We start from the raw sequence: 11,908 nt of genomic DNA on the forward strand, positions 1-11,908 counted from the left end.
AAGCAGAAAGGAATGAAAACTTCACGTGTCACATGGACCAACAAAGACCCTACCAATGTCTTCTATTTTCCTTCAATGTATTTATACAATCTCTCAATGGAAGGAATACAATTTGTTCACATTCCAACACCATTGAACACATCAATCCATCACCTCAATATCTTTGAGGTAGACAGGAGGAGTATGGTTTTAATTAGCAGTCTGCAACGACATTACAATTGCAATTTATCTGGTCATGTTGATTCATGTCACAGACAAAATTCAACATGATCAGATAGATTGTCTAACACAATTTTGTCCTTTTATCTGAGTCTGAGACCGGCTATGCATACTTAAGCTATATGCATACCTTCATAGACAGAAAGTATCTATCTATACACTAGCAAAAACAAGTACTTTTTGAAGTCTAAATTTGGAAAATATAAGTTACTTAAATTGGTTAATAACCAAAAATAATATTTGCAAACATGTTAGTCTTTGAAGAAATGATGAAAATATGGGATTGTGGTATCAACTATTTGGAAAAGTGAGATTTGTAAAATCTCTCTTTCTTGTCACTTTTCCTTCTCAACTTAGTATAAGTATGATAGCTTCTACTTCTCTCTTTTAACCCCAAAAGAACCCTCTCCTACTACACCATGCTTCACTTCAACCTTCTTCACCCTTTAACCACCAATCTTTCTTCCATGAAAAAACTAAGATATCCATGTTTTAACCTTGTTAGAGAATACAACATTTTGTTCATAAAATGCTTCATGATTCTACTCCTAAGTTGTATTACTATAAGACTCAATTTCTCTATTTCAAGCATCCCTTTTTCTCTAAAATCACTTCCTATAGAAGGAAATTTTAGCTTTGATGAACTAGACCTTAAAAATGCAGCTCGAGATTTCGGCAACCGGTACCGATCTCATCCTATGACAGTACTGCATCCAAAATCAGTTTCTGATATTGCAGTTACTGTAAAGCATGTGTGGAGTTTAGGCTCGAGCTCTCGCGTAACGGTTGCGGCTAGAGGACATGGTCATTCACTTCAAGGTCAAGCACAGGCTAATGGAGGAGTTGTGATTAATATGGAATCGCTTAAGGTGGAAGAGATTAAGGTGTATGGTGGAGAGTTTCCTTATGTGGATGTGGCAGGAGGGGAATTGTGGATAGATATTTTGAAGGAGACATTGAGGTATGGTTTGGCACCAAGATCTTGGACAGATTATTTGCATTTGACAGTTGGTGGTACTTTGTCGAATGCTGGTGTTAGTGGTCAGGCTTTTAGACATGGTCCACAGATTAGTAATGTTCTGAAAATGGAGATTGTCACAGGTTGGTATCTTTTATGAGAATGAGAAAAATAAAAACATATTCTATATAGAGAACCTAGTATTTTGTCTCTTTTAAACAAATATTTCACCTGACATATAATATGCTATTACACAACACGGACACCTGACACACGCAGACACTAGACACAACACTGACACACAAACACCTGACATAACAATGACATTAAACACAAACACTGACACATGCGAACACCTAACACACCATTGACATTAACACTAGACAAAACATTGGCACAAGCGAACACCAGACACTCCATACACCAGACACAACACTGGCACACACGAACACCTGACATACCTCTGACACAAAACACAACATTGTCTGTTTTACATTGATAATAGTTTGAGAAAACAGAATGACTAAATGTAACTACGTGTGTCAATAATGAGACATAACTTACCGGATAACTTTCTAAAACCAGAAGTTTATATTGCAATTTCGATGTGATTCTGAATATTATAGAGAATCATAGTCAAATGAATTCAATGTAGTCAAGCACGAGATTTTAAGTAGGATCGGTCACTTTGTGAAAGATAGTAAAATTTGGATCGTTAATAGAGGCCTAAAAAAAGACCCAACAACTTTTCTTTACCATCTTACTTCAAAAATATCGATCTTGACAAAACCGACAACGAAAACGGTCTATCTTTGATCGTATCAATATCAGACATTCTTAGCACATAAGATCTTATTATCTTACGATCCAACACTCGATCTTGACTATACTGAATACAACTTATGTGGTCGCAAATGCATGAAAAAGAATTAAAAATTTGTTTATGTTTCTAAATTCATCATATAAGAAAGTATCAACAAATTATAAGGCTAAAAATAAGTTATTCAAAAAACCAAAATGCTTTTTTTATTAATTATTGAAAAAGTTTGTTGATGAATGATGCAGGAACCGGGGAGGTAGTAAACTGTTCAGAAGACCAAAACAATGAACTCTTTTACAGTGTACTTGGAGGATTAGGACAGTTTGGCATTATAACAAAAGCCAGAATCAAGCTGGAGCCAGCACCTGTCATGGTATAATAATGCATTTCATAAGTGATTTTGCAACTTTCATAAGTGATTTTGCAAGTTTCAAAATTTTCATAATAAGTTTTTTTTTTCTTTCTATTCTCTTGAACAGGTTAAGTGGATTAGAGTGCTATATTCAGATTTCACAGCATTCACAAGAGACCAAGAGCAATTAATATTTGCTGAAAAAGCTTTTGATTATGTTGAAGGATTTGTCATCAAAAACAGAACTGGTTTGGTAAATAACTGGAGATTATCTTTCAATCCACAAGATCCTGTTCAAGCTAGCAAGTTCATATCAGATGGAAGAACCCTTTTCTGCCTTGAAGTGGCCAAATACTTCAATCTGGAAAATACCTTGGAAGTAAATCAGGTTAGAAAGCTAGGGTTCAGCTAAGGACATGTTTGGATTTACTTATATAAAAACAGCTTATAACTAATAACTTATTTTTAAGCACTTATTTAAAAAAGGCTTATCTTATAGGCAATAAAATAAGTTGTTCATTCAAACAGAATAAGAGTCTCTTAATTAGCAAAAGTAAACCAGATACATTTATCTGCATCAGACTCTATTTTGTGGGGTCTCGTGCAGTGTGCACCCGACGGTCCTAAATAATCAATTAATTTTTAATCAAAAAGTAATTAAAAACTGATTTAACTATTTCTCACTAATCATTATGTCTCTTTTTTTTTCTTAATGCAGGAAGTTGAGAAACACTTGTCCCACTTGAACTATATTCAATCAACACTTTTTCAAACAGAAGTTACATATATTGACTTTTTGGACAGAGTACACATCTCAGAAGTGAAATTGCGTTCAAAAGGCTTATGGGATGTTCCACATCCATGGCTCAATCTTTTCATACCCAAATCCAAAATTCATAATTTTGCTGATACAGTCTTTGGTAATATTGTCAAAGAAACAAGCAATGGTCCAATCCTTATCTATCCACTAAATAAATCAAAGTAAGGTTCACAAAACTTCTTACCTATAATTGATGTATATCTGGTCCGTATGAACGATATAGGCCAGATACATTATTGAATTATATTTCTGATTTGGTTTATATAGACCAGATACATTATAGATCAGATGTATGGTTTCACTAAATAACTACTGGTCTATATAACGATCATATGCATTATAGATCAGATACATCAGTTATTGAATATATTTTTAATATTTGATTGATGTATCTGGTCTAAAATATATCAAGTTATCCAATAAAGTAAAATATTTGATGGTTAAAAAATTCATTTTTCAGGTTCAATGAAAAACAGATGTGTCTGATCAAAGATACATCTGTTATTCAATGAACATATAAGAAATGTCAATTATCAATCAATTATAACTGTTAGATCACTAAAAATATTTGACCGATTGTTATTAGGTGGGATGAGAGAACATCGATTGTTATTCCGGATGAAGATATTTTCTACTTAGTGGCATTTTTAGCATCTGCAGTGCCTTCATCAAATGGAGAAGAAGGGCTTGAACACATTCTAAGTCAGAACAAAAGAATTTTGGAATATTGTGAAAGGGAGGATCTTGGAGTAAAGCAATATTTGGCCCACTACAGTACACAAGAAGAATGGCAGACACATTATGGTCCAAAATGGGAGATTTTCAAGCAAAGAAAATCTATGTATGATCCATTGGCAATACTTGCTCCTGGCCAAGGAATATTTCAAAAATCAATAACTTTTTCATCATGATAATAAAATTTTAGATTACTTTAATTTATTTATATGAAAAAAGAATAGGCTTCACAATAGTAGTATGTGTGGCACTAAGGCAGCAGAGTGAAGTCAACTGAGGTGGACCAATGTTTTTCAAATATGAATTTTAATTATTGTAGGGTTTTCAAGAATATACTGATTGTATATATTCAATTTTGCAAAATGTTCCTTATTGTATTTCTTTATGTAGCCATTTCAAGAGGAAACAAATGTTATATTGAAATTTGGAGCTTCTTGTATCTTTTTTTCTCATGTTTTTGTTATGCACCAATATCAACCATTCTATTGTATCTATTAAACTTAAATATTAATACTATTCAACAAAGTTTTACACATTAATAAAATTTAAATGTTTTTGTGAGAGGTTGAATCAAATTATTATCAACTGTAGTGTTGAAATTTGTTTTAAAATATTAAGTGATTAAAAGAAAGAAAATATATTTGAGATTGTATAAATTAGAAATTAATCTGGAGGCGTAGTGAATGGCAGCGATACGACAGTGGGTCTGGATTTGGGGAGCAATTCGGTCTTTCAAAACTCGAGTTTGTTTTTTTAAATTCGTGTGCGTTGAGATTTGTTGTTTTAGTTCGTGGATCCATTCGTTTATGGATTATGTTTTGGGTTTGTTATGGATATGTTGGATTTCATTAATTAAGTGTGTGCATGCATGCGTGCTTGCTTTCTATCACAACTTTCAGAATTTTTTAGAGTTGAAGACTCAAACAATGGTTTGGAAATCCTATTGGTAAGGTTAAATTTTTAAGAATGTATTCTAGGAATTTGAAAAACCCTCAGAGATATCTAAGAGGGAATGAGAAACACTTCTAAACACATTGGATTTTTGTGATTCATATTGAGAGAATTGGGGAGATTGAGAAACACTTGGGATAGAAAATAAGGTTTATTTTTAAGAACTTAGGTCATTATTTTCTTAAAAACCATTTGTAATCTTTTGTAAAAACTCTTAGAAGTTTATTAAAAAAGAGAGTTGCTATCTCCCTCAAAGTAGTTCTTTTGATAAAACTGAATAAACAAGTTATTTGTTTATTATCTTTATTTTATCTTTTTTTGCAAAGATAAAATTGGCATCTTATTACACAGAGTAAATTTTCTTGAAGATCATTTATTTTAGTTATTACTTTTCTTTGTCACCACACACTAAGTCTATTTATGTGATTGAACTCTGAATAATTATTTTCTGAATAATTATTTGCAAGTGTTTTTAAACTCTTCAATCAATTGCTAAATAAATGGTGTCCACCGTGGGATAAAGAGACTTTTTTTAATTTATAAGTGAGCAAAATGAGTTCTAAATGGCATATCGGTAGGTTTTCTGCAGAGAATGATTTTGGATTACGAAAAGTGAATATGCAAGCATACTTAACTCAAATGAAGTCTATTAAAGCATTGAAGGGTGTGGCATCAATACTTTCAAGCCTAAAAGAAGAAGTGAAGATCGAGATGGTGGCTAAGGTCATAAGTGTCATTAGCTTGTATCTCAAGGATAAAGTTCTAAGTGAAGTCGTCAGGGAGAAGACTACAGATTTGATATAGGTAAGACTTGAATCATTTTATATAAACAAGTCTTAGGCTAGCAAGTTCTGTCTAAACCAACAATACTGCTCATTCTGAATGATAGAGAAAAAAATCCATAGTTGAGCAGTTGGTAAATTTTCACAAGATTATTGATGATCTTAGGGATATTGATGTGAAGATTGATGATGAGGACAAGAATCTACTCTTATTACGCTTATTACCCAGATCATTTGAGTACTTTATGGATACCTTTCTTTATGGTAAGGAAGGTACTATTACTTTGAATGAAGTTCATACGGCTGTGAGATCCAAAGAATTTTCAAACGTGAAAGATTTGAAGATTGAAGATAGTGGTGAAGGCTTAAAATTATTAAGAGGCATGGTTAGTGTAGAGGGATTTTCAAATCAAATAGGTTCAAAAAGTCAAGGTTAAAATGTTTTATTTGTCAAAACTTTATCACTTCAAGGGTGATTATCCCGAAAGGGGGAACAATGAAGATTATATTCACATTATAATTATCTCTAATGAACATAGTTATGAGAGTGTCGATTTATCGGTGGCGTCGAGTTTGGACACTTAAGAGGGTTAGGTCATGGACTCGGATTGCTCTTATCACACGTCTCCAAGAAAAGTATACTTTAAGATTTTGAAGTTGGATCAAGGTGGAGTTGTTCTCCTAGTTGATAATAAGGTTTCCAAAGTTTATGGTATTGGTACGGTCAGACTTATAATGTTCAATGATCGTGATTTTCTTCTTCACAATGTGAGGTATGTTCTAGAGCTCGAGCAATATTTGTTATCATAAGCATGTCTTGTGATCTAGGCTATTGCACTAGAATTAAACATGGGGTGTTGATGATTTCGCATGGTGAAAGGATCATAGCTAAAGGGCCTAAAATATGTGGTTTATATATTTTAGAATATTCCAATATTGTTGTCCATTCATCATCAGCTAGTGAAGACTTTCATGACAATAATAAGTTATGGAATTTGAGGCTAGGGAATGGCGGATGCATGGAGGTTGTTTTAGAGAACTTTAATGAGTATTGTAGAATACAAATGATAAAAATGTATGTGATCCCTGAGTGTCATTGAGTTTTCGATATAAGGATGGTTCCAAAGAAGCTTACCTGATTTATAGGTGTTCAATTATAGGAATAGACTTTAAAATAGTTATGAATTTATGGATTAGGAAGATTGTAACCTACTCTACTTTGAAGGTCGTTAAAACATTGCTCATTCATCAAATCAAGTCGATTCAGCTTGATGGTAAAGTTGTAGAATGTGTCTTTTTTGACTATCCAAGAGGTGGGAATGGTTATGAGTTTTTGGGAATGGAACATTGGGGATCGAAGTTCATAAATCGCATATGCATTACTTTCAATGAGTTCCCTCACAGAAAGAAGAGTAAATACTTGAGGATGAAGCTTTTAGAAACTATGGCAGAGAAAAATCAGTTTGAGATGGAGATTTGTACTATGGGTACTACTAATAGTATTGAGGGAAAAATTACATAAGCTTTTAATTATCATTTGACTTGTGATAAGGTGAGGAAGAAGATTGTACCATCTTAGCGGTTGAAGGGTTGTAAAACTTCAAAACAGATAATTTCAATGAGTCATTCAAAAGAAGTTGGAGTCAGACATGGTCGAAAAACCATACTTGTGTGCTTGTTAGACTACTGAAGTTAAGAAAAAGTAGTTGGGAGCAAGCGGAGAGAAATTGGCAAAAAAACAACAAGGTGGTTGATGAAAAAATTGGCATCACTACAGCTTCAAGTCAAGGTGAATAAAACTTGAAACCTTAAGTGATGAAGAGAAAGAAAATATATTTCTAGATTGGAGAAACCAAAAATCATAGTAGAGGGGGAGCCGATGGCGGTGGTGCAACATAGAAACACTTGGATAGAAAATATGGTTTGTTCTTAGAAACTTGGGGCACTATTTTCTTGAAACTCATTTGTAATCTTTTGTAACAATCCTTGGAAGTATAGTGAATCAAAGAGCTTCTTTATTCTATAGAGTAGATCGTTTGATTGAATTGAGTAAACAAGTTATTGTATTTTTGTTGTGTTTACTTTAACTTCTTATGCAAAGTTAAAAATTGATCCCTTATTGCATAAAGAGTTAATTTTATTGAATGTTATTTACTTTGGTTACCATTGTTCTTTGCACACATTAAATTTGATTTTGATTACTTCGATTTTGAAATTTGGTTTGAAATTTTGATGACTTTGGTATCACTACGCCAAATAAGTCATTTAATAGCTTTTTTTTTTTTTTGATAGCACTTAAAAGCGCTATTAACCGCGCCGCTATTGTAAACGTTTTTTGTTTAATAGCACTTTAAAAGCGCTATTAAAGTACCGGTTTTTAATAGCGTTTTTCTTTAAGTGCTATTGAAGTGGACATTTTGCATGTTTTTTATTTACTTTTGATAACACTTTCAAACTAAGCGCTATTATAGAGCACATGTTTGATAGCACTTTCAAACAAAGCGCTAATATATGGCACATGTTTAATAGCACTTTCAAAGAAAGCGCTAATATATGGAACATGTTTGATAGCGCTTTCTTTTAAAAGTGCTATTATAGGATGTTTCATTAATAACACTCTTTACAAAATGCTATTGTAGTACATTTTATAATATTTTTTTTGTACACGAAATCAATCATCTTTTGGTGTGCAAATATCAAAAAGGTACATTCAATTCAATACCAAATAACGCTTTAAGTTACTCATTGCATTATGATCCATCAACACAAAGTAGTAAACACACTTCACGAACCAACAGTGCTGAACCCACAAATACAACCTCTTTATTTTTTTCAAACTCCAATTGCTGTCTAAGCTTATTCGAACTAACCGACGAACCGTGACACCAATGAAACTAGCAAAAGTCTTTCTATTATGCTTGATTGGTTGACCTCTTGCATTCCATTGAACCTATAACAAAATTAAAGTGAAAATAAAGAATCAACAATCTCACAAATATTTATGAACATTCAAATAGTTTCAGAGAATCAGCGGTCTCATAAAACTCTAGCTATTTTACCTCAATCCTCTTTCCATTGCTTCTAAGCTCAGTTATATTTTTCTTTTCAGTAATGTTTGCTTGCTTCATTTAGATATGCATTAATTAGTAAAACACACAATAAATTTGAAGAGAAAAATGAAGTTACCATCGATTTTACTTTCTTTGCCTTCGTCGACCATTTCGTGACCAACGAAGGTACCACGTAAAAATATGCATATAGACAAGTAAGAGCTTGGCAGCAGTTTGTAACAACCCAGTATTGATCATGACGCAATCGGATTGTGCTAGATTATAAGATGTCGACATTGTTTAGGCATTGTGACTCGGCATTGCAGTATCTGGTTTACCAAACAGTGTACATCTGAAACAACATGGATTAATAATAGATACAGCTTAATTTAACAGAGAAAATAGTACCACTGTTTGATTAGAGTGAGACAAAATTGTAAAGCTTAAAATGTCTAGTGAGTAGATTAATCACTTTGATTATGTATTATCATTTATATGATATGTTTTACTAGTTTCTTCTAAAACAAAGGCAATGTGTCAAAAAGGAACGTTTCCTGATCCATATTTAAGATATGAATAGGCATGTGCATATTAGATATATAAACATAAAACATGTTAGATGCCACACATATACTCATAAATGACTTTTGTGAAAATTGTATGGAAATGTTTGTGAAAATTAGACGGAAAGAATTTAAATGATACTGTATTATTTGAAGACATAAAAGATTTTTTTTTTATTTGTGTGAAAACTTAAAAAAAAAAAATCATATAATTTGATAGGAATGGAGTATTAAAATTTGGGAATAGATCCTTCCGGTTTTTTTTCCCTCATGATTTCTCTTGTTGAGAAATCTCAACTCTTAAATTCACTTGTCCCTTCTTTTTAACTCAAAGCCTCTCTCTCTCCCCTACCAAATAAGGGCTGAAATCATAGTAGACTAGAGAAAATCCTTTTTGCCTTGTATGGTTGTTCGTACAAAGGGGACAAACACCCAAGCGAGTGCCGCATTTTCTGACATATTCTTGTTCTATAAAATATCAGCGGCCACGTGACATTGGATATGGAGAAAATATACTGCTCTTACTCCATATCACAAACTCTGACAAACCTTATTTGTTTGTTACCACAAAACAACTCTGGAATCTGGACCCTTGTAAGTCTGATACGTATGCTAAATTAGGAATGGCTTTAGTCTACCATGCATTTGAAATGTTAGTAGACAATAGTTCTAGTGTATGCAAAATATACATACAGAAATGAACTTTTATCCAAGTGCATGTGTGATTTGGCTTTTAGAATGGTTAAAAACAATTCTAGAAATCTAAAATTAATTTTGGATGATTTTGAGATGTTTGATTAGGCAAAAGTAGAATGATTATGTCTCCAAAATTGATTTTAAATGGAAATTTATTGTTCAACTCACTTTTACATAAATGTATCCAAACATAAATCAATTCAACTAAACTCAATTCAAATAAAATCAATTCTACGAAACTCAATTCTACTAGAATCAATTTTGTCCACTGTCAATCCAAACACACCCTAAATGATACTTTAAAAGAGAATGAGAATAAGTAAGTTATATGAGACCGTGAGAATTTAATAACAACTATTGAATTTATATTTAATGATTGAGATTAAAAAATATTTTTAAAATTTGTTTAATGATTTCTCTTTACTTTTAATAGCACGTAATTTAGTGAAAATAACAATTTAATCTCAACCTTTCCTTTTTAAATCGGGTGATTCTTATTCATTCTCATATGATATATATATATATATATATATATATATATATATATATATATATATATATATATATATATATATATATATATATATATATATATATATATATATATATATATATATATATATATATATATATATATCATTGATAACAAATATTTGTGAAATGACATCAATAACAAATAAATTTTTTAATATTTAATTGTGCAAATATTATTTTAATTGGATAAACTTCATTAATGATTTATATTAATATAATAATATTTTGAATCATATAAATTAAAGTTAATGATAAGTGACATACATTTTTGTATTTTATCCAACAACACACATTTTCAAATATATTTTTAAATGTATTTTAATTGAAGTAATATTTTTTTTAACTAAAATTATTATTACTTTCTTAAAAAATATTGTATTTTAAAATAAAAATTATTTTAAATTATGTTTCTCCGTTATTAATATTCAATTATTAAAGTTAATTTTTAAAAATTAAATATATTTTTAAATGTAAATTAACAATCATTTAAAATGATCATAATAATCTTTTTATTAAAAAATAATTTATTAAAATATTTTAATTAATAATTTATTAGAAATATATAATAATAATAATAATAATAATAATAATAATAATAATAATAATAATAATAATAATAATAATGTTATAAAAAGTAAAAAGTGAAAAAGTGAAAAGTGAAAAATGAAAAATAAAAAAATAAAAAGTGAATTGAAAGGTGAAAAAGTTAAAAATGAATTAGAAAAAACCAAAAAAAAAAAAAGATATTTTTTGCCCCAAATTATTAATTTACACTAAGCTTACAAAAGAATAGAATAACTTTTATTAGATTATAGATTAAATATGTCATGGCAATGGAACAAATTTCCTTAGAAAGTTATTAAATTCCGGGAATAGATCTCTCCTTTTTTCCCTCGTGATTTCTCTAGTTAAGAAATCTCAACACTTAAATCCACTTGTTCCTTTTATATTGAATTTTTATCATAATATTTTTTTAATTTATTAGATTTTTATTATATCATTTTTAACTTCTATTAATATCATGGTAATCAAAACCGGATCAGACCGGCTTGTTCAGTCGGTTGGACCTGAAATTCTAACCGATTTGTTTATAATTGAAAAATTGCATGCAGAAGAATCAAAATTTAAACAGAAAAACCGGTTAAGAATTGGTTAAAAATAAAAAATCGGCAGTTTAGACAATTTTTAGGGTCAAACTGGATTTTGCTTTGGATTTTTTAAAATTTGATTAAAAAAATTGGTTTTGAACCAAAATAATACTTGATTTTATTTATTTATTTATTCTTCTCCAATCACCTTAATACACATTATCGTAGAAAAATCAGAGTAAAAACTATTTTAAATTTTTATTTATTTTCTATTTATATGATAAATGAAAGTGAATTTTGTATGATAATTTATAATAGATAAATATGATAAAATACAGTA

General features: G+C 30.4%; 2 protein-coding genes across 2 annotated transcripts; both read left to right on the forward strand.

Annotated features, from left to right (window-relative positions):
* The first annotated feature begins 532 nt into the window (after positions 1 to 532).
* On the forward strand, positions 533 to 4,339 carry LOC131657075 (cytokinin dehydrogenase 6-like). The gene is made up of 5 exons (XM_058926580.1): positions 533 to 1,320; positions 2,243 to 2,370; positions 2,477 to 2,737; positions 3,068 to 3,330; positions 3,756 to 4,339. Exons 1-5 carry the CDS (start codon positions 639 to 641, stop codon positions 4,078 to 4,080), a joined length of 1,659 nt encoding a protein of 552 aa, XP_058782563.1. The 5' UTR covers positions 533 to 638; the 3' UTR covers positions 4,081 to 4,339.
* A 1,068-nt stretch (positions 4,340 to 5,407) lies between these two features.
* On the forward strand, positions 5,408 to 6,222 carry LOC131659650 (uncharacterized). Its single transcript, XM_058928808.1, has 3 exons — positions 5,408 to 5,578; positions 5,745 to 6,023; positions 6,109 to 6,222. Exons 1-3 carry the CDS (start codon positions 5,408 to 5,410, stop codon positions 6,220 to 6,222), a joined length of 564 nt encoding a protein of 187 aa, XP_058784791.1.
* Positions 6,223 to 11,908: the final 5,686 nt, after the last annotated feature.

Source organism: Vicia villosa, linkage group LG3 (genome assembly GCF_029867415.1).
Source record: "Vicia villosa cultivar HV-30 ecotype Madison, WI linkage group LG3, Vvil1.0, whole genome shotgun sequence".
Lineage (NCBI taxonomy): Eukaryota > Viridiplantae > Streptophyta > Magnoliopsida > Fabales > Fabaceae > Vicia > Vicia villosa.

What these genes read in the sequence shown, in the direction of transcription:
- LOC131657075 (XM_058926580.1), top strand. Translation starts at nt 639, where the DNA reads ATGCTTCACTTCAACCTTCTTCACCCTTTAACCACCAATCTTTCTTCC. An exon ending in TGGAGCCAGCACCTGTCATG is followed by an intron (nt 2,371 to 2,476) that starts GTATAATAATGC and finishes TCTCTTGAACAG; the next exon opens with GTTAAGTGGATTAGAGTGCT. An exon ending in TATCCACTAAATAAATCAAA is followed by an intron (nt 3,331 to 3,755) that starts GTAAGGTTCACA and finishes GATTGTTATTAG; the next exon opens with GTGGGATGAGAGAACATCGA.
- LOC131659650 (XM_058928808.1), top strand. Translation starts at nt 5,408, where the DNA reads ATGAGTTCTAAATGGCATATCGGTAGGTTTTCTGCAGAGAATGATTTT. An exon ending in AGATCGAGATGGTGGCTAAG is followed by an intron (nt 5,579 to 5,744) that starts GTCATAAGTGTC and finishes TCTGAATGATAG; the next exon opens with AGAAAAAAATCCATAGTTGA. An exon ending in TAAAATTATTAAGAGGCATG is followed by an intron (nt 6,024 to 6,108) that starts GTTAGTGTAGAG and finishes TATCACTTCAAG; the next exon opens with GGTGATTATCCCGAAAGGGG.